We start from the raw sequence: 22,669 nt of genomic DNA, 5'->3' as shown, positions 1-22,669 counted from the left end.
ACACATTGCAAGAGAAACACACTGAGACACACACATATTGAGAGAGAAACACACTGAGACACACACACACATTGAGAGAGAAACACACTGAGACACACACACACATTGAGAGAGAAACACACCAAGACACACATTGAGACACACACACACACACACATTGAGAGAGACACACACTGAGACACACACATTGAGAGAGAGACACACACACACACATTGAGAGAGACACACACTGAGACACACACACACAGAGAAACACACCGACACACACACACACACATTGAGATAGACACACACTGAGACACACACACATTGAGAGAGACACACACAGAGACACACACACACATATTGAGATAGAAACACACCGAGAAACAGACACACATTGAGAGACATACACACACACACACACACACACACAATGAGATAGACACACACTGAGACACACACACACATTGAGAGACACACACACACACATTGAGAGAGACACACACTGAGACACACACACACACATATACACACACATTGAGATAGAAACACACCGAGACACAGACACACATTGAGAGACACACACACACACACACACACACACACACACACACACACACACACACATTGACAGTGTTCTCCTCTATTCATTGTCTTCCCTGAATTATAGAAGGCGTTCCTGTTTTTCCGAGTATTCGGGTTCTTCTATAAATGTCACCAAAGTCTCCGAGCCTCTCTCTGAGTGACTGTTCGCCCAGTCAGTTCTGTTATGTGCTGAGAACATTATATCATTGGGTCACTCGGGGTCAGGGGTCACTCTTAGAGAGATCTATGACAGACAACTGAATAAATGTTCATTGAGACATGACTTCAAATCTGTCTGTCTATTTGTTTATCTGCCTTTCTGTCTTGTCTGTCATTCTGTTTATCTATCAGTCTATCTCTCTCCCCTCCCTTCTCCTCTCTCACACTCTCTCCTCTCTCTCCCCACGCAGGCTCGGTGTCTGTCTGGCTGTTGCTCTGGCTGGCAGTCTGCTCCCCTAGCCCTGCCTATTCCTGCCCCAGGCTGTGTGTCTGTTACCACTCCCCGATGGCGGTCAGCTGCCAGTCTCAGAACTTCTCGGCGGTGCCGGCCGGCATTCCCTACGACAGCCAGAGAGTGTTCCTCCAAAACAACCGCATCACAGAGCTGCGGGCGCAGTCCTTCGGCTTCCAGACACAGGTACCATCTTGCCCTGTTCACACTTCACATTTATTTGTAACCCCCTTTTCTCCCTCAATTTATAAATTGTTTTTAAGACTATGTCTGCCTCACCACTGCTGCTGCTGCTGCTGCGATCTCCCCCGCAGTGACTCCTTCTCGGCTGGGAGAGGCTGGAGATAGACAAACGCACTCAAGCTTTTGTCCTCCGAAACAACAACGTGCAAGCCCACACAATAATCTAAATGTAATTCAATTCCAGTACTTATTTTGTTCATATATGTAGTCTTTTACAGAGTTTTTTAAACATACATATATAATTACAGGAAGGTAGGATGTCGGAGACAAATTGAAAATGTATGGGGGGGTCCCTCTTTTAAGTGACACTATTTAACTGTCCCTTGAGTGCAGGTCTCTTAATCGAGGTTTGACTGTAACTCGAAATTGAGCTTGAAAATGATCTTCCTCTCTCTCCCCCACCTCTCTCTCTCCCTCTCATCAGGTCCTGTGGCTCTACTCCAACAACATCAGCTCCATCAAACCCGATTCCTTCAGCGACATGCGAGATCTGGAGGAGCTGGACCTGGGGGATAACCCCTCCCTGCGCACCCTCCACCCTGACTCCTTCCGGGGGCTGGACAAGCTGCAGAGCCTGCACATATACCGCTGCCAGCTGGGGACCCTGCCCGGAAACATCTTCAAAAAACTCTACAGCCTGCAGTTCCTTTACCTGCAGGACAACCTGCTGCAACACATCCAGGTGAGAGAGAGAGAGTTAGACCTCCTATCTAATACAGTGCACCTCCAACCCTGCTCCTGGAGCCCCCCCCCACCCCCCCATCCTATCTAATACAGTGTGTCTCCAACCCTGCTCCTGGAGCCCCCCCATCCCCCCCCATCCTATCTAATACAGTTTGTCTCCAACCCTGCTCCTGGAAAGCCCCCCATCCTATCTAATACAGTGTGTCTCCAACCCTGCTCCTGGAGCCCCCCCATCCTATCTAATATAGTGTGTCTCCAACCCTGCTCCTGGAGAGCCCCCTCTATCCTATCTAATACAGTGTGTCTCAATCCTGCTCCTGGAGAGCCCCCTCTATCCTATATAATACAGTGTGTCTCAATCCTGCTCCCAGAGAGCCCCCTCTATCCTATCTAATACAGTCTGTCTCAACCCTGCTCCTGGGGGGGGGGGAGGGGTGACAGGAGGCAGATACATACAGGAGAGCTATAACACAAATAATTTTAATTTCATAATTTAACATACAACTTTTTGGTAGTACTGAATTTTCATGTGCCAAATATCAATCTCTGTCCCTCCCCTTCCCCCTCCCTCTCTCTCCCCCTCTCAGGACAATCTCTTCTCAGACCTGGTGAATCTCACTCACCTCTTCCTCCACGGCAACCGAATCCGAGTCCTGTCTGAAAATGTCTTCAGAGGGCTGGTCAACCTGGACAGGCTCCTCCTCCACGAGAACCGAGTGCGACAGGTCAACCGCAAAGCCTTCAGGGACCTGGGTCACCTCACCACCCTGTTCCTCTTCAACAACGCCCTAACAGACCTCGCTGCTTCGGCCCTCTCCGATCTCTCATCCCTGCAGTTCCTCAGACTCAACGGAAACCCCTGGAGCTGCTCCTGCCAGGCCCGCCCTCTCTGGGAATGGTTCCGTCAGGTCCGGATCTCCAGCTCCGAGCTCCTCTGCGCCGGTCCCGAGGAGAGGAAAGGTCTAGATTTGAGGTTCTTGAGAGAAATCGATTTCGCTCCCTGCCCCATGATGCCTTACTATCCGAGAGCCCGCGTCACTTACACCTTCAGCACCAGAACGAGATGGTGGTTCCCCAAATCGGGCAAGGCAAGCGGGGGGAATTCGGACAAATCTAAAGGCTTGGATGGAAAGAAAGGACAACAGCAAGACAACAGTTACATCAGTCCAGATAAAAGTCAAACCAAAAGTTACGAAGCTGAGTCCACATTGACGAAAGTTAAAGAGCAAGACTACTGGGAGAAATATGAAAACGAAGACTCCACTATTCGTTGTTACAAGTTGGATTGTTTGAAAGAAGCAAATGGGAAATCCAGAGGCGTTTGTCCAGACGCGTCCCTCTTTCTCCTCTCTCTCTCCCTCACTCTCACCCTCTCCCTCTCTCTCACCCTTCACTTTCTTTTTCCTGAAACCATGTGAAGAGCATTTGTGAATTTCCCCTTAAAGTCTATATTGAAAAGATATTACGATTCAATTACTGCTCTGCAGTGTTGAGTTTCCTATAGACCAGCTCTGCTCTGAAACTGCTGTGCGATAACACCGTGTAACAATTTTTTATTTTTTTTTGGTTCCTGGGTAGTAAGTGTTATTTCCTAATTGCTTATGCCTCAAAAGTATAGAAAATGGCTATTATTCCCCACAAACTTTGCTTTTGTGACCAGGACAGTGATATTTTGAAATTTACCTATTTTCCAGAACATTCCAGATAGATTCAGTGCTGAGTAAACTTGGAGTAACTTCTAGAACTTTCCAGTAATATAAATAGTAGTATAAATACAGGGGCCTTAAGCCCACCAGTTCAGTTTAGTTCCACCTGCCTAAGTGGATACATATCTGCATTTTTCTGAGATGGCATCAAGAGGCTGCAATGATGGCATTCCTGATGGGTCTCCAAGGCGGTTTTACCAAGTTTCCCTGCTATCTTTGCCTTTGGGACAGCAGGGACACCAAGGCGCACTACCACAGGCGGGACTGGCCACAGCGGACCGAATTCTCTGTGGGAAGGAACAACGTCAAGTGGGAGCCACTGGTGGACCCCCGGAAGGTGCTGATGCCACCACTGCACATCAAATTGGGCCTTATGAAACAATTTGTCAGAGCTCTAGATAAGGAGTCGGCAGCCTTCAGGTACCTTCAAGACGTCTTCCCTAAGCTGTCTGAGGCAAAGGTCAAAGCCGGTGTCTTCGTCGGACCACAGATAAAGAAGATCCTGGAGTGCAATGAATTCCCCAAGAAGCTCACTAGTAAGGAGAAAGCGGCTTGGAACAGCTTTGTCGCAGTGGTTCGGGGCTTCCTGGGCAATCACAAGGCCGAAAACTATGTGGAGCTGGTTGAGACTCTGGTGAAGAACTACGGCACAATGGGCTGTAGGATGTCCCTCAAAGTCCATATCCTTGAGGCTCATCTTGATAAATTCAAGGAGAACATGGGAGTGTACTCGGAGGAGCAAGGCGAGCGCTTCCACCAGGATATACTGGACTTTGAACGCCGCTACCAAGGACAGTATAACGAGAACATGATGGGAGACTACATTTGGGGGCTGATTCGTGAAAGTGATTTACAGTATAATCGTAAATCTCGAAAAACTACTCATTTCTAAATCTTTTGTAGTCATTTTTGTATTACTTTAGTATTAATACATGTTAATTTGGATTCATATGTTGTTTTTTTCTGACTTTATGTGAACGAAAAGATACAAATTCGCCCGTTCTCATTGGAAATAGGTAAATTTCAAAATATCACTGTCCTGGTCACAAAAGCAAAGTTTGTGGGGAATAATAGCCATTTTCTATACTTCTGAGGCATAAGCAATTAGGAAATAACACTTACTACCCAGGAACAAAAATTGTGTTACATAGTGTAATGAGTCTTATTAAAACTGCTGTGCGATAATGAGTCCTATTGAAACTGCTGTGCCATAGGGAGTCTCATTGAAACTTCTGTGTGATAGGGAGTCTTATTGAAACTGCTGTGCCATAGGGAGTCTCATTGAAACTGCTGTGTGATAGGGAGTCTTACTGAAACTGCTGTGCAATAGGGAGTCTTATTGAAACTGCTGTGCGATAGGGAGTCTTATTGAAACTGCTGTGCGATAGGGAGTCTCATTGAAACTGCTGTGCAATAGGGAGTCTCATTGAAACTGTTGTGTGATAGGGAGTCTTATTGAAACTGCTGTGCAATAGGGAGTCTTATTGAAACTGCTGTGCAATAGGGAGTCTCATTGAAGCTGCTGTGTGATAGGGAGTCTCATTGAAACTGCTGTGCAATAGGGAGTCTCATTGAAACTGCTGTGTGATAGGGAGTCTCATTGAAACTGCTGTGCGATAGGGAGTCTTATTGAAACTGCTGTGCAATAGGGAGTCTCATTGAAACTGCTGTGTGATAGGGAGTCATTGAAACTGCTGTGAAATAGGATAAGTCTCATTGAAACTGCTGTGCAATAGGGAGTCTTATTTAAACTGCTGTGCGATAATGAGACTTATTAAAACTGCTGTGTGATAGGGAGTCTCATTGAAACTGCTGTGTGATAGGGAGTCTTACTGAAACTGCTGTGCGATAGGGAGTCTCATTGAAACTGCTGTGCAATAGGGAGTCTCATTGAAACTTCTGTGAAATAGGATGAGTCTCATTGAAACTACTGTGCAATAGGGAGTCTTATTGAAACTGCTGTGCAATAGGGAGTCTTATTGAAACTGCTGTGCAATAGGGAGTCTCATTGAAACTGCTGTGCAATATTGAGTCTCATTGAAACTGCTGTGAAATAGGATGAGTCTCATTGAAACTGCAGTGCAATAGGGAGTCTTATTTAAACTGCTGTGCAATAGGGAGTCTCATTGAAACTGCTGTGCAATAGGGAGTCTCATTGAAACTGTTGTGTGATAGGGAGTCTTATTGAAACTGCTGTGCGATAGGGAGTCTTATTGATACTGCTGTGCAATAGGGAGTCTTACTGAAACTGCTGTGCGATAGGCAGTCTTATTGAAACTGCTGTGCGATAGGGAGTCTTATTGAAACTGCTGTGCAATAGGGAGTCTTATTGAAACTGCTGTGCAATAGGGAGTCTTATTTAAACTGCTGTGCAATAGGGAGTCTCATTGAAACTGCTGTGCAATAGGGAGTCTTATTGAAACTGCTGTGCAATAGGGAGTCTCATTGAAACTGCTGTGCGATAGGGAGTCTCATTGAAAGTGTTTGAGAGAGACCCAGGGAAAGCACTGTTTTAAAAGGAACTAATCTAAAAAGTTATATAAAAAAATGAAATGGTGTCTTTCCTATAGACTTGCTCTGTACAGCTCTGCAGTGTTGATCTCTCTTTCCTTTTAACCTGTTCTGTACAGCTCTGCAGTGTTGAGTTTCCTACAGACCTGCTCTGTGCAGCTCTGCAGTGTTGTTTTCTATAGACCTGCTCTGTGCAGCTCTGCAGTGTTCAGTTTCCTATAGACCTGCTCTGTGCAGCTCTGCAGTGTTGGTTCCTATAGAACAGCTGTGTGCAGCTCTGCAGTGTTGAGTTTCCTATAGACCTGCTCTGTGCAGCTCTGCCGTCTTGAGTTTCCTATAGACCTACTCTGTGCAGCTCTGCAGTGTTGAGTTTCCAATAGACCTGCTCTGTGCAGCTCTGCAGTGTTGAGTTTCCTATAGACCTGCTCTGTGCAGCTCTGCAGTGTTATTTTCTATAGACCTGCTCTGTGCAGCTCTGCAGTGTTGAGTTTAATATAGACCTGCTCTGTGCAGCTCTGCAGTGTTGAGTTTCCTATAGACCTGCTCTGTGCAGCTCTGCAGTGTTGAGTTTCCTATAGACCTGCTCTGTGCAGCTCTGCAGTGTTGGTTCCTATAGACCAGCTGTGTGCAGCTCTGCAGTGTTGAGTTTCCTATAGACCTGCTCTGTGCAGCTCTGCAGTGTTATTGTCTATAGACCTGCTCTGTGCAGCTCTGCAGTGTTGAGTTTCCTATAGACCTGCTCTGTGCAGCTCTGCAGTGTTGAGTTTCCTATAGACCTGCTCTGTGCAGCTCTGCAGTGTTGAGTTTCCTATAGACCTGCTCTGTGCAGCTCTGCAGTGATGAGTTTCCTATAGACCTGCTCTGTGCAGCTCTGCAGTGTTATTTTCTATAGACCTGCTCTGTGCAGCTCTGCAGTGTTGAGTTTCCTATAGACCTGCTCTGTGCAGCTCTGCAGTGTTGAGTTTCCTATAGACCTGCTCTGTGCAGCTCTGCAGTGTTGAGTTTCCTATAGACCTGCTCTGTGCAGCTCTGCAGTGATGAGTTTCCTATAGACCTGCTCTGTGCAGCTCTGCAGTGTTGAGTTTCCTATAGACCTGCTCTGTGCAGCTCTGTTCATAATGAATTACAAATTACACTTCTTTTAAAGTCTTTTGCCATTTCTTTCCCAGTTTTATGTCTCTCTCTCTCTTTGACTTTCTTAATTGATACGAAAATCCCTACAAAATATTCTGCAACTGTTTTAAGATGTTTAAAGATGATATATATATATATATATATATATATATATATATATATATATATATATATATATATATATACAAAATGTGTTTCAGATGTTACAATTTGAAACTGTTTTCTTTTTAGTTTGGAATTGCGTGTATTTTATTTAATTTAAGTGCAAAATGACTATTTTTTTTTTGAAGGGACTGGTCCATTTAGGTGCAGTCAAAGAGAGGGGTGAGGGAGTTTGGACTAGTAATAATATTGTAATAATAATAATAATAATAATAATAATAATAATAATAATAATAATAATAATAATATGCACAATAGCCTTAGACCAATCACCCCCTATACTAACTATAATGGACTGTTCCGTGTTACTTTGTACTTTTTTTTTTAAAAAGGTGTTGGATTGACTGAATTTGTGTAATTTTAGGAATTTGTTTATAAAGTTGTGTATTGATTTTTTCATTTATGTATTTATTTGTTTATTTCGTTCATTCATTTTCATAAGTGTTATTTCTCAGGAATTTAAGATTTACAACATTTTATGGATTTTAAAAACAGCACTGTACTGTACTGGAGATATGAGAGCCAGCTAATTCAATACAGTCCAGTCTAATCTAACAGCACTGTACTGTACTGGGGATCTGAGAGCCAGCTAATTCAATACAGTCCAGTCTAATCCAACAGCACTGTACTGTACTGGGGATCTGGGAGCCAGCTAATTCAATACAGTCCAGTCTAATCTAACAGCACGGTACTGTACTGGGGATCTGAGAGCCAGCTAATTCAATACAGTCCAGTCTAATCTAACAGCACGGTACTGTACTGGGGATCTGAGAGCCAGCTAATTCAATACAGTCCAGTCTAGTCTAACAGCACTGTACTGTACTGGGGATCTGAGAGCCAGCTAATTCAATACAGTCCAGTCTAATCTAACAGCACTGTACTGTACTGGAGATATGAGAGCCAGCTAATTCAATACAGTCCAGTCTAATCTAACAGCACGGTACTGTACTGTACTGGACATTTTGGTAGGGAATGTGTTCACATGCGACAATTGACAAGCTCTTACCAAGATGGCAGCCCAACAACAAACAGAAAAAAAAAAACGAAAAAATATTTTAACTATTGTCATTCTTTTAACAAAAAAAAAACATTCTGTGTTGTATTGTGTTGTATTTTTATGTATTTTTGTAAAAAAAAAAACATGTTGAATAAATGCTTTATTTAAAAAAAAAAAAAACTAAAAAAACACCTTTTGTGTTTCCTCTTTTCAAGCAAAATGCAATGGGACTTTATTTGATTTCATGCGAAACACACATACATCAAATATATTTCTGTCAATAAAAACATAATTCTTAAAGGTTATTAAATTAGTTTTATCTTTTCTTAATGAATGTCTTTTAAATTTGTAAAATTATAACCCATTAAAATAGAACAAATCGACAGAAATTAATGCATTTGTCGCTCGTTACCCTTTTTCATTTTTTTATTATTATAAAGTCCAGCCACTGTAAAATATCAGAAATTATCGCGATCGCTAAAACCCAGCCCATCACTGATGTATCATGGGAACAAAGAACAGTCGTTTGAATTTGAATACGAATATATTCAATATTTGACCAAAAAAGAGGGGATATGGCAGGAAGACAAGTAAGAGAATAATCTTTTTTATTGTATTTTCTTAATTAAACAGGAAATAGGAAACTTTTTTTTTCTCAGCGTCTTTTCTGTGTTTTCAACGTGTTGTGTTGTCAGGATACCGTACACACTTAACTCGCTCAGTCAAAAATAGATTTTTTGAAGCTTAACTATTTATTTTTTTGTTGTAATATTTTAAAAAAATCTCCCAATTTGGAATATCCAATTGTTTTTTTATGGCGCTGCTGCAACTTCCCGTATCGACTCGGGAGAACGAAGACTCATCATGCGCATCCTCTGAAACAAACGCCGTCAGCCACCCTCCTCTTGTCACACTGCAAAAGCAAAGCCAGCCGCACCTGGCTGTAGCGGTGTTGGAGGAAACGCAGTTCCGCCCACAACTCGCAGGCGAACGGTCGCCACAGGAGTTGCTGGAGCTTGTTGAGACAAGGATTACCAAGCTGACCTAAGCCCTCCCAACCCGGGTGGCATTCGGCTTATTGTGCGCCGCCCCCTCGGTGTTCCTGTCGGCGATGGCATAGTCTGGATTGGAACCAGCGATCTCCAGGCTATAGAACACACCCTGCATTTCAGATGAAGCGCCTCAGCTGGATGCTCCACTCCCCCCCAACAATTCAGCAATTCAGTAGGCTACATTTGACCCGTTCAGTTAATCAGTGCAGTGTTTTTCACTAGTTTTCTGTTAGGTTCTCATCTGTTTTCTTTCTCAGTATTAGCCGTGATTTCCTGGAAAATGTGACAGTGGCGACCTGCAAGTTTGGTCCATCCATAATTAAATACTCTACTGCAGTTACTGCTTGCTCTTAAATATAACTCTATTTAATGTATTGCAGCTGCTCTTATTTAAACTGCCTTTACATTGATTTCCACATTCCATTTTGCACTCGTTATTCGTCCGATTTGATCTCCATTCTGCTTCCAAGCTGATGGCTGGGAAGCCTATTGTTTCTGTTAGGATTAAATAGCTACGTATTTTGAAATAAAGATGTATTCATTATTATGAACGTTAACAGAAAGTATATTGTATTTACTTTTCCCATGTGTGCTTGCCTTGTACAAATCTGACAGAGTTTCAACAAAGGCATTTGACTTGGGTTCATTAGTTAGCCTATACTGCCATCTACAGCATTACTGCGGGAGCCGTTTATTTCTTTTGGATATTTTCACAACTAACCATGCGAGCATGTAGTCGTGGCCGAGTGGTTAAGGCGATGGACTTGAAATCCATTGGGGTTTCCCCGCGCAGGTTCGAATCCTGCCGACTACGTAAGCTTTGTTTTTAATTGATTGTATGTGTTCATTGTTAATGCATGTTTAAAGCACAGGAAGTCTGAAATATTACTGGTTGTACTTCATATCGCTTCGGTTCATTTTGTTAAAGATTGTTCATTTTGGCACCATTACAAATGCTGTGGTTTCTTTAAAGAAGAAAAGCCATGGCCCGTACGGGGATTGAACCCGCAACCTTGGCGTTATTAGCACCACGCTCTAACCAACTGAGCTAACCGGCCACACACTCAAAACTTGATACTAGAACCCGAGGAAAATAAGTCCTGCGGACATTATGTGTTCTACCAAGATGTTCTCATGTTAAACTGAACAATAACACATTCAAAGTATTGGAAAGGCATAATTAGAGGCCTCGTCATAATGAGGCAGTTTAACAGTGTGAAGGATGTGGTGAGGTGCAGGCTTGCGGTGACTTTCTCTCATTTAACGAACTTGTGATTTGAATACTAACAAGAAAAACAAATCAAATTACCAAGCATTCGATGGACGTTTTAAGAAATAAATAAACAAACAGGTTTGTCAGAAGTGGGATTCGAACCAACGCCTCCAGTAAGACTGCGACCTGAACGCAGCGCCTTAGACCGCTCGGCCATCCTGACTTACACCGACGACTTTGCACAACACTGCAGTACACTGCTGAACCTCCAATGTCTGACGCTACAGTAAATCACCTGGTGTGTGCGTGAACTTATTCTTTATCTGTTTATATTAAGGAGGGCGACCTTTTTCGTCGCATTCTATATGGGATCACAAGGACACTCCTCTTACAGACAGAAAATATACGGCAAACAGAGCGATCGCTTCACGGTTAGAAACAAATCAGAACAGTCTGTTAGCAAATTAACTTCATGAAAAAACCACACAGACATTACATAAATGTTACAGATATGTATCGTAGACACAAAAGTTGTAACATAATTGAGTACATTTGTAAACTATCCGCCAGTAACAGACATTATCTCACATTATCTCTAGTTTCAAACGCATTATCACAGGCGGCACAATTACGACATGGAAAAAATCCAGTATATTTGTCCAGTACACCTAGATCTCTCGAACATTAAAATGAGTCAGCCCTTAAAAAATCATTACATAATCACATCACCAAAACATACATTTTACAAAAATAAATCTGTCATTGAATTAATTTTCCAGTTTTTCATTGCATTGTTTCTTCCCAAGTTCTTAATATCCATCCATATATAATCTTTCACTCTACCAAAAACAATTTTACAAAAATCAATTTCTGTTGCTTGATTTTTTGTTTTATTATACAGATTCATGTTTCTCAACAACCACAAAGCTTCTTTGGCACTGTTGATGATCAGCCATGCCTTCTTCCAATTATCTGTTTTTAAAGCCCCTCTTGGCCCATACATAATCACATTACATGTCAATTCATTTGTTTTGATAAATTTTTTTCAGAAGCACTTTTACCCTCCCCCAACATCCTTTAGCAAACTTACAGTTACAAAAGACATGTTCAACCGACTCAGTTTCTTTACAATCAACTCTTACACATGTATCTGTCATTGCCATTTGTCTTCTGTACATAAGCTGCCGACAAGGTAAGCGTGCATGTACAGATAGCCAAGCTATATGCTTCTGAGTATTAGATAAGCCAGGATATCCTACATTTCTCCACACAACTGTTGACACGTGTGCACATTGAAAATTAACTTTGATTAATTTAACATTTGCCAGTTTCTTTTTCTGCAAATCTCTAGGTTTCCACTTTGCTTTTGGCCAATCCATCAGATCATATTCTAAAATAAACCGTGAAGCCTTCTTGTATACAAAAGGCATCATCCAACTGTAGGGCACTGTCAAATTTATATAAATTAATCCCATCTTTCTTACAAAATGTCCAAAAAAATACCTGGCAAAGGACTGCATTTCTTATTCATCTGAAGAATTGTGTTAATTAGAAAACAGACAAAATTTACATACAAATAAAAAATGACATTAGGAAAACCTTTCCCTCCATTTTTCTTTTCCAACATTACAGTTTCCCTTTTCACCTTTTCCATTCTCCCCCCCCCAAAAGAAAATAAACAGCTCCCTATTAATCGATTTGCAAGATGCTCTGTCCGGAGGAAAAACCTTTGCTACATATAAGAGCATTGACATAAACACCACTTTAATTATTAAAATTTTACCTTCCATTGACAACTTTCTGGGATTCCAGAAAGTGATTTTCTTTCTCACTTTACTCATCACCTCCACCCAATTCCTTACCCCACTCACATTTTTATCAAAAATCATGCCTAAAACTTTAATGTAATCATTCTTCAATTTTAACATTTTCTTAATTTCATCTCTCTCCTCCCACTCCCCCATACAAAAAGCCTCACTTTTCTCCATATTAATTTTCGAACCAGAAGCTTTCCCATATAAAACCATAATTTTCAAAGCTTCCTGAATAGAGTAGAAGTCTTTACACATCAATGTCACATCATCCATGTATGCTAAGGCTTTAACCTCCTGATGATCAGAGCCAGGAATTACCACCCCCTCAATCTGTGTATTCTTTCTAATTTGTAAAAGTGCAGGTTCTAAACAATAAATATATAACAGGGGTGACAAAGGACACCCCTGTCTCACCCCTGACTTCACCTCAAAACCAGCAGACATAAATCCATTAACAATAACTTTACTACTGATGCCTCTGTACAGCATCTTCACCCATCTAATAAATCTTTGATCCAAACCCATGTACTCCAAAACTTTAAACATAAAACAATGATCAACCTGATCATAGGCCTTTTCTTGGTCAAGATTAATTAAACATAAAGGTGAATCTCTCTCCTTTGCATAGATACATGTATCTCTAATCAATACTAAATTCTCAGCAATAGCTCTTCCTGGAACACCACATACTTGGTCAGGATCAATTAATTTTGCCGTTATATTTTGAAACCTAAACATTATTATCTTGGACAAGATCTTATAGTCACAATTGAGGAGACTAATAGGCCTCCAGTTTTTCAGCTCCTCTTTTTCCCCTTTATTTTTAAATAGGAGAGTTATCAGCCCTTCCCTCATAGAATCACTCATTAGTCCACTGCTCAAACATTCATTGAAAACTTCTAATAAATCTTCTTTAATCACTTCCCAAAAGGTGCAATAAAATTCTATGGGCAACCCATCTGATCCAGGAGTCTAACCTGTTTTAAAAGAAAAGCATGCTTCTTTAATCTCATCCAAATTTATATCCCTCAACAAATCATTATTCTCTTCTAATGTTACCTTGGTTTCCAGACTTTTAAGAAACAAATCTTGTATTACAGGAATTGTTTCTCTCTTTTCATAAAGAGATTTATAAAACTCCTCTGCAATTTTTAACATTTCATCTTTCCCTTTCAGAACTCCCCCATTCTCAGTTCTCAAGCCTTGTAGACAACTCTTCTTCCTAAACATTACTTTAAAGAAAAACCTACTACAAGTCTCGTTTTCTTCCATGTAGTTGACTCTAGCCCTAAACATAACCTTTTTTTCCATTTCTAAAAATATCTTGTACAGTTTCTCCTAAATATCTCTTATTTCCTCCTGGAAATCAAACCCCTGACTCTGCAACCCAAACAAGTTTTGTAATCTTTTTTGTAACTTAACATATTTATTTTTCCTTTCCTCTGCCCTCCTCCTTCCTAGTGATATAAAATAGCCTTTTGTCCTACTCTTGATCATTTCCCACCATTCACACACCGAATCAAAACACACTTTCAACTCTTTCCACTCTGTATACCTTTTTTTAAAAGCCTGAACCAAATCCTGATTCTGTAATAATGCACAATTAAATTTCCAAAAACCTCTTCCATATTCAAAATTGTTAACCAGTTCAACAGATACCACCAAACTCTTGTGGTCTGAAAAAAAAAACAGTTTCCAATTCAACATTTTTCACATTTAAAAACTGTGAAACGAAACAAAAATCTATTCTAGAAAAGGAGGACTGTGCATTATTGAACCATGTAAAACCAGGGTCTAATGGGCAAAAGCATTTTGCTGCATCCTTCAAGTGAGCATCTTTCACTATTATTTTTAACAATTTTCCTGATTCATCTAAATTCCACTTCCTTTTATCAGCAGGTAACAATCCACAATTAAAATCTCCCGCCACTATTAGAGTTTTGTTGCTCACTAAAAGCAATCTTAAGTGTTCAAAAATATGTTCCCTCTCTGCACACGTTTCAGCCCCATAAATATTCACTAAACAAATTTCTGTTTCATGATACTTTATATCAACTGCTAACAAACGCCCTGGAATTATATCAGAAACAGATTTAACTTCAATATGAGGGTTTTTAAACAGAATCCCCAACCCTGCAGCCTTTTCTACATTTGATCCCGCCCACACAGATATCCCAACATTCCATTCCTTCTTTAAATTTGCATAATCATTTGAAAAGGAAATACTGCACTCTTGTAAAAATATAATATCGGCACTAATAGATTTAAGGTAACCAAAAACACTCTTTCTCTTATCAGTCCCTTTAATACCTCTAACATAAATTCAATATCATCATTGTATAAACACGAATGACAGAAAAAAACCCAAACTTAATCATTTGTTTGTCCCTTTTTTCCCCCTTCTTTTTCTCTCCCACGTTATGCCACTGATAGTCTCCTCTTGTGTTCTCAATATTATCCTTGTCGTTGATTGTATTGTTATCAACTCCTTTATCTTTGTATTTGTTTGTGGCAGCCATCTTGTCTTTGTCTTTGTCTTTGTCTTTGTCTTTGTCTTTGTCTTTGTTTGTGGCAGCCATCTTGTCTTTGTCTTTGTCTTTGTTTGTGGCAGCCATCTTGTCTTTGTCTTTGTTTGTGGCAGCCATCTTGTCTTTGTCTTTGCCTATGGTAGCCACCTTTTCATTGTTATCTGACTCACCCTCTGCTACAACTGCTGGTTTCAAAAATACAGACACAGCAGAGAATGTCTGCACATCTCCCTCCTCCAGAAATGTAGAGCCCTGGAAATCAGTTCTTTCAATTTCCAGCCCCCGAGTTGGAGTGTCTGGACTACTAATCACAGCCAGGCACTTTTCTTGCTTCCCAATATGTGCAAGTAAATGCTCTCTTTCCTGATCGTGCACAACATCAGGGGCAATATTAACCCCCCAGACTTTCTTTTTTGTTTTAGCCACAGCCTATTCTTCAGGCTTCCGTTTACCAGTCAGCTGTATTATCTCCATTTCATTATCACTGTTATCCTCCTCTGCAGAGACATCAGGCTCATTTTCCGAAAACTCTGAGCTATACAGGTCCTCTTTAAGACTCCTGTCTTCATCCTGCTGTTCCTCTGTTCTCTCTTTGCTGGCTTCCTCCTCCCTTTCAACATCCTGCTGTTGTGTTACTCTCTGTCCTTTAACTATATTGGTATACAACTCTGGGCAAGTTTTGAAAACATGGCCCTCTTCCCCACTGTGGCAAAGTGCCCCACCCCTGTGTGCATTTGTGTGCTCTGTGTTGTATATATGCATGCGTATGTTAATGTTGGTGTATAGATTGGTACACGGGATATAAACAGGTCTGTGTTTCACGTGTGTTTAAATTGTATATTTGTATTTAGGCACGGGATTGCACATCACGCACGTGCATTTAAAATATAATATGCGAGCACGGGGTTGCACAGAATTAATTCACGTGCTGGGATTCAAGTGAATAATGAATTAGTAATTGAATCCCAGCACAATAGTATATATAGACGCACATTTCTTGCACTCAGGGTTAGGTGTTCGGAAGAGGAGAACGGGTGAGAGAGAGAGGAGAGTTAAAATCATTAAAAGTAAAGTGTTTTGTTTGTACTCACCGTGTTTGTTCGTCTGTCCTGCACCGTCTGTTTAGTGTTTAGTCGTTTTGTATGTCTGTTTATTTTGACGCAAGTGCCGTGTCCTGTGTTTTTGTGCTGTTTGAAACCTTTTATTTGTTAATAAACGCTGAGTGCAGCCATTGCACTCAGCTCATCATCACCACCGTCTGTGTATTCCTTTTCTGGTCTGACGCCACCCACTCTGGCCGTCTTTGTGACACGTGGTGTCATCGTGGGATAGCCGCGCCTCCAAGCGTCAGACCAGGAGGGGTTTTGTTAAAAAAAAAAAAAAAAAAAAAAAAAAATATATATATATATATAATGGCAGAAGACGCCACAAAATGGCGGGACTGGTTCCTGGAGAATGCTGGGCTGGAGGCCCAGGCTCTGCCCATAGTCGTTCGGGCCCTGTGGATGATGGACAGTGAGAGATGGGAGGCCTATCAGCAGGAACACACCCCAAACACCTTGGAGGAAGGTGTGGAGTTTCTCCTCAGCTACCTGGAGGCAACGATAAACGGAACAGCAGCCCAGGTAGCAGGACCACCAGCAGAGGAGTACCTGCTGTCCCCATCTCCACCAGCAGAGGGTGAATGCCTGCTGGTTTTGCCTCCACAGCCCAAGCGGGAGACAGATAAAGAGGTGAAGGACAGGGAGGAGGAGTGCCGCCTAAGGGCCAGGCATCCACGGCGATGTAACAAGCCATCGTCGGGGTGCCTCCTCTGCGACCAGGATCACCTGTTCGGCGCGCACATGCCCAGCCGCCACAGCAGAGGGAGCCAGCACCGCCAGGAGCAGAGGAGCTGGAGCTGCCTCTGCCTCCACCACCACCAGGAGCAGAGGAGCTGGAGCTGTCTCTGCCTCCACCACCACCAGGAGCAAAGGAGCTGGAGCTGCCTCTGCCTCCACCACCGCCAGGAGCAGAGGAGCTGGAGCTGCCTCTCCCTCCACCACCGCCAGGAGCAGAGGAGCTGGAGCTGCCTCTGCCTCCACCACTGCCAGGAGCAGAGGAGCTGGAGCTGCCTCTGCCTCCACCACCGCCAGGAGCAGAGGAGCTGGAGCTGCCTCTGCCTCCACCACCGCCAGGAGCAGAGGAGCTGGAGCTGCCTCTGTTTCCGCCACCGCCCGGAGCAGAGGAGCAGGAGCTGCCTCTGCTGCCCGTACCTCCACAGGGAGTACGGTGGCCGGAGCCCCAGAAAGGGGAGCTGCCGGCCACGAAGAAGGGGGACGAGGTCTGGAGACCACTTTCCCCAGCAGCAGTTTCGCTGCAGGAGTTCTTGTGGCCGGAGCCCCACAGGAGGGAGCTGCCGGCTACGAAGAAGGGGGAGGTCGGGGGACCACCTGCCCCCGCAGCTTTTTCGCTGCAGGACGGGACCAGCATGCTGTCAGCCGTGCCACTACCGGCAGGGGAGCTGACAGCATTTCCAGCCATGGGCCCACTGAAGCCTCCCTTCCCAGCCCGAGACTTTGTCCTGGACTGCTGGGTTTTTAAGGGGGGAGGTGGCCGTTGAGGTCATGTGTGCTGCGCACAAGGGGGGGTATATGTGGCAAAGTGCCCCGCCCCTGTGTGCATTTGTGTGTTCTGTGTTGTATATATGCATGCGTATGTTAATGTTGGTGTATAGATTGGTACACGGGATATAAACAGGTCTGTGTTTCACGTGTGTTTAAATTGTATATTTGTATTTAGGCACGGGATTGCACATCACGCACGTGCATTTAAAATATAATATGCGAGCACGGGGTTGCACAGAATTAATTCACGTGCTGGGATTCAAGTGAATAATGAATTAGTAATTGAATCCCAGCACAATAGTATATATAGACGCACATTTCTTGCACTCAGGGTTAGGTGTTCGGAAGAGGAGAACGGGTGAGAGAGAGAGGAGAGTTAAAATCATTAAAAGTAAAGTGTTTTGTTTGTACTCACCGTGTTTGTTCGTCTGTCCTGCACCGTCTGTTTAGTGTTTAGTCGTTTTGTATGTCTGTTTATTTTGGCGCAAGTGCCGTGTCCTGTGTTTTTGTGCTGTTTGAAACCTTTTATTTGTTAATAAACGCTGAGTGCAGCCATTGCACTCAGCTCATCATCACCATCGTCTGTGTATTCCTTTTCTGGTCTGACGCCACCCACTCTGGCCGTCTTTGTGACACCCACACAGATTGCAGTGTTTCTCCTCATGGCAGAGAGCAGTTACATGCGGCCCTCCACAGTTCTTGCATTTAGTTAAAGAACAACTCACAGCCAGGTGTCCCAGTTGTCCACAGTTACGACACAGCTTCGGCATCCCATTGTATACAACAAACCCACGAGCTGCCCCCAAAGTCACATTACTGGGAAGGTGACGCACCCCACCAATCCCCTCTGGATCCTTAAACAGTTGAATGAGCCACTGACGTGCTCCATTCCACACGCCATCTCTGTCCACAACTTTGCGGCTAGATGAAGTAACTTTGCAGTATCTCTTAAGCCATGTTTCCACGTCATATTCATGAACAGACTCATTATAAAACTGTATAGTCACAACTTTAATCTCCCGGTCAGACAGAGGTTCAACCAAAAAATGTTTCAGAGGAAGTTCATTCTTTCTCATTCTATATCTTTGTAAAAACTTTTCCATTTTTTCAGAATTTACAAAACTTACATCAAAGCTTGCCTCAGTTCCAGGTCTCTTGATTAAACAGTTCAGGTCTTTTGAAGTCTCCAACATTTTCTGGATAATCTTTCTACTGAAGTCAATTCTAGTTAGGTAATTCTCTTCAATTTTGCCGCACAATGTAAAACGAATTACATTGTGCCTCCGCACACCTGGTTGCATCGGCATCCCCACAGCTCCTGAAGAAAGCCCCTCCAAATCCCGGCAGAAGACTTCCTCCGAAGCAGGAATGCTTTATACTCTCTAGATAGTTTAGCAATTCTGTTGAAAACAAACTGCAGAAATGATCCCTGAAAGTATTGTTTTATGGGCAAGTGGCCGACCGTCTCCCTCCAACTCTGAGTGGCACCGGTAGCTGTGCCGCTGACAAATTAACAGGAGCTTTCATATAATGCAATTGCTGTTGCCCAGTGAGGTGTTACAACAACATTTCAAACTCATTCCAGACTGCAGGCGGTTAAAAGCTAAATTGGGTTCAAGTTTCTCGTATGATTTAAAAAGTAGGAGCCAGTTGCCTCATTTGCATTGTCTGCCTTCCTCCTTTGCACTGTGAAGTCTATCAGATTTGTGCTTAAAATCTGAATACGATTCCCATTTGAATCGTATATATTTGGTTTCCATTTTAGCTCTATGCATACACACTGTTCTGTTGAGACTCCCAAGGTGTTATGTAATAAAACACCATAATCGGTTAGCACGTTGGGCTGTTAATCGAAATTTTGGTGTTTCAAGCCCACGCAGAGATGATGCTTTTTGCATTTCTTTATCGTATTAGAAAATGGCACTATAATACGTTTTTATTTCCTCCAATTACACTGAAGAAATTATGTGCTGTTTTTTTAATTCAAAAATTAATTAAGAAAAAATAGCCCTAGTCGTGCTGTTTGCAAAAACCCGGGATCGAAGCAGGGATCGTTACAGTCTAACGCTCTCCCAACTGAGCTATTTCAGCTTGACGCGATTTTGCTATCGAGACAGCATTCTTTTCGTCAATCGCCTTTTTGTCAAGCCAGTAAACCTGCATGTAATGAGAAACGTTCAACAGTTCGGAAACACCACAATAGAATCCAATGCCTTTGCAAATGTGTTTCCAAACTGTTAGTTTTTCTCCCAAATGCGGTTTCTCAAAAAATGGTTTTGCCTACTTTTTATTATTATTATTACTTTTTCCAGAGTAAGACCAAAAGGCAAACATCCAGGAAATAGTTAAACACTGCTACAGCGCTTGAACTGTCTCAACAAATGTTTAGCTCTAAAATGTGTACATTAAAAGTCTATTAACATCTTTAAAACAATCATCTGTGTTCCAATAGCGGTTAATCCACATGGTGATCAATAAAGTAAATGCTGGCTTTGTTCACATATTCGCAAGACGTTTTCACGATTCACGCATATTCTGAACAAGCACACTAGAATATGGTAATGAAAGGACAGGAAAATAACTGCTTTATTGGCTCTGGTCTTGTATCGTCACCTTGATTACTGTCCGTAAGAAAGTGGCATTAATCAAAAACCTAATTATGTAAGGTTCCCAATGCGCAAATACGCAGCATACTTAAACTTCTTCACAATCTTAAATCTTCCCACATGAATGTCAAATACGTACTGACAAGTACGGCCCTTTCCCAGTGTAACACTCTGCTGTGTTTGAACACCAACGATGGCTTGGATATGATGTATTAAACCACGATACTATTGTTCCCACTTTCTTTATTACTACCAAATGTGCTTTTCGTGTCAGTCCTTGTGGCCTAATGGATAAGGCACTGGCTTTCTAAGCCATGGATTGTGGTTTCGAGTCCCATCTGGGGTGTGATTTTGTTATAGGAGGCTGTGTGGTCCAGTGGTTAAAGATAAAGGGCTTTTAAACAGGAGGTCCCCCGGTACACATCCCACCTCAGCCACTGACTCATTGTGTGACCCTGAGCAAGTCACTTAACCTCCTTGTGCTCCGTTTTTCGGGTGAGATGTAAATGTAAGTGACTCTACAGCTGATGCATAGTTCACACACCCTAGTCTCTGTAAGTTACCATGTATAATAAAAACGAACATAATTATGGTATGTTTTATTAGCATGAAATATTTTGTAGATCTTGTTATCTGCTAAGTCCGCTCACGCTAGCCAGAACGTGCTCGAGTGCTCTGGCAACAGCCATGAAGCAAGTCAATTTTTCAGTTCAATTAAATAACTACTTTGTTTTTGTGGATGGGGGTGTTTCTTGAAAAGATCAGTTAAATAGCTACGTATTTTGAAATAAAGATGTATTCATTATTATGAACGTTAACAAAAATTATATTGTATTTACATTTCCCACGTGTGCTTGCCTTGTACAAATCTGACAGTTTCAACAAAGACATTTGACTTTGGTTCATTAGTTAGCCTATACTGCCATCTACAGCATTACTACTGGTTTCGTTTACTTCTTTTGGATATTTTCACAAATACTCGCGCGTGCATGTAGTCGTGGCCGAGTGGTTAAGGCGATGGACTAGAAATCCATTGGGGTTTCCCCGCGCAGGTTCGAATCCTGCCGACTACGTAAGCTTTGTTTTTAATTGATTGTATGTGTTCATTGTTAATACATGTTTAAAGCTCAGGAAGTCTGAAATATTACTGGTTGTAGTTCATATCGCTTCGGTTCATTTTGTTAAAGAATGTTCATTTTGGCACCATTACAAATGCTGTGGTTTCTTTAAATAAGAAAAGCCGTGGCCCGTACGGGGATCGAACCCGCAACCTTGGCGTTATTAGCACCACGTTCTAACCAACTGAGCTAACCGGCCACACACTCAAAACTTGATACTAGAACCCGAGGAAAATAAGTCCTGCGGACATTATGATTGTTCTACCAAGATGTTCTCATGTTAAACTGAACAATAACACATTCAAAGTATTGGAAAGGCATAATTAGAGGCCTCGTGACCTTGTGATTTGAATACTAACAAGAAAAACAAATCAAATTACCAAGCATTTGGTGGACGTTTTAAGAAATAAATAAACAAACAGATTTGTCAGAAGTGGGATTCGAACCCACGCCTCCAGAGAGACTGCGACCTGAACGCAGCGCCTTAGACCGTTCGGCCATCCTGACTTACACCGACAACTTTGCACAACACTGCAGTACACTGCTGAACCTCCAATGTCTGACGCTACAGTAAATCACCTGGTGTGTGCGTGAACTTATTCTTTATCTGTTTATATTAAGGAGGGCGACCTGTTTCGTCGCATTTATATGGGATTACAAGGACACTCCTCTTACAGAAAGAAAATATACATCAAACAGAGTGATCGCTTCATGGTTAGAAACAAATCAGAACAGTCTGTTAGCAAATGAACTTCATGAAAAAACCACACAGGCATTACATAAATGTTACAGATATCTTTCGTAGATAAAAAAGTTGTAACATAATTGAGTACATTTGTAAACAATCTGCCAGTAGCAGACATTATCTCAAAGCGCTATCATTTAATTATTTTCAGCTCTTATGAAAGACAAGTATGCTTGCACATTATATCACAGATAACATGATAACCCTAGCTCTTCATTTAATCCCTCGGGTTGTACCGTATGGAAATAGAAATCCATTTGGATTCACATTGTAATAGTTTTTGATCGAGATTATCACCTCCTCGAGCTTGAAATATTTTTTTGTATGCCACGGTATTTAAGATCTGAAACGGAATGTTTGGCATCTATAAAATGTCTAGCTAGTGGTGAGTGGATATCTTTTCTCCTAATTGAACTTTTATGCTCGCTCATTAATGTGCAATCGTAACTGTCTAGTACTTTTACCAACATGCTGTAAATGGCAAGGACAAGAAATCAAATAAATGACATGAGTTTGTGACACCGACCACATA

The 22,669-nt window shown here is 42.1% G+C and overlaps 1 protein-coding gene, 6 non-coding genes and 1 pseudogene across 7 annotated transcripts; 3 read left to right on the top strand and 5 right to left on the bottom strand.

Annotated features, from left to right (window-relative positions):
- Positions 1–979: 979 nt before the first annotated feature.
- LOC131703148 (reticulon-4 receptor-like 2) lies at positions 980–3,525 on the top strand (the record flags this gene model as incomplete). The annotated part of the gene is made up of 3 exons (XM_059006092.1): positions 980–1,204; positions 1,686–1,943; positions 2,533–3,525. Coding segments are annotated over 3 exons (1,314 nt in total), but the record flags the coding sequence as incomplete, so codon positions are not given.
- Positions 3,526–10,239: 6,714 nt separating this feature from the next.
- On the top strand, positions 10,240–10,321 carry trnas-uga (transfer RNA serine (anticodon UGA)). The gene has a single exon. It is a non-coding gene; the product is annotated as a tRNA-Ser (tRNA).
- Positions 10,322–10,491: 170 nt separating this feature from the next.
- Positions 10,492–10,565, bottom strand: trnai-aau (transfer RNA isoleucine (anticodon AAU)). The gene has a single exon. It is a non-coding gene; the product is annotated as a tRNA-Ile (tRNA).
- A 296-nt stretch (positions 10,566–10,861) lies between these two features.
- Positions 10,862–10,943, bottom strand: trnal-cag (transfer RNA leucine (anticodon CAG)). The gene has a single exon. It is a non-coding gene; the product is annotated as a tRNA-Leu (tRNA).
- An 8,077-nt stretch (positions 10,944–19,020) lies between these two features.
- LOC131703604 (small nucleolar RNA U3) lies at positions 19,021–19,113 on the bottom strand (annotated as a pseudogene).
- A 2,152-nt stretch (positions 19,114–21,265) lies between these two features.
- Positions 21,266–21,347, top strand: trnas-uga (transfer RNA serine (anticodon UGA)). Its single transcript has one exon. It is a non-coding gene; the product is annotated as a tRNA-Ser (tRNA).
- A 170-nt stretch (positions 21,348–21,517) lies between these two features.
- Positions 21,518–21,591, bottom strand: trnai-aau (transfer RNA isoleucine (anticodon AAU)). Its single transcript has one exon. It is a non-coding gene; the product is annotated as a tRNA-Ile (tRNA).
- Positions 21,592–21,817: 226 nt separating this feature from the next.
- On the bottom strand, positions 21,818–21,899 carry trnal-cag (transfer RNA leucine (anticodon CAG)). The gene has a single exon. It is a non-coding gene; the product is annotated as a tRNA-Leu (tRNA).
- Positions 21,900–22,669: the final 770 nt, after the last annotated feature.

This window comes from Acipenser ruthenus, chromosome 32, assembly GCF_902713425.1.
Source record: "Acipenser ruthenus chromosome 32, fAciRut3.2 maternal haplotype, whole genome shotgun sequence".
Lineage (NCBI taxonomy): Eukaryota > Metazoa > Chordata > Actinopteri > Acipenseriformes > Acipenseridae > Acipenser > Acipenser ruthenus.
This window is presented reverse-complemented; position numbering and strand designations above follow the sequence as displayed.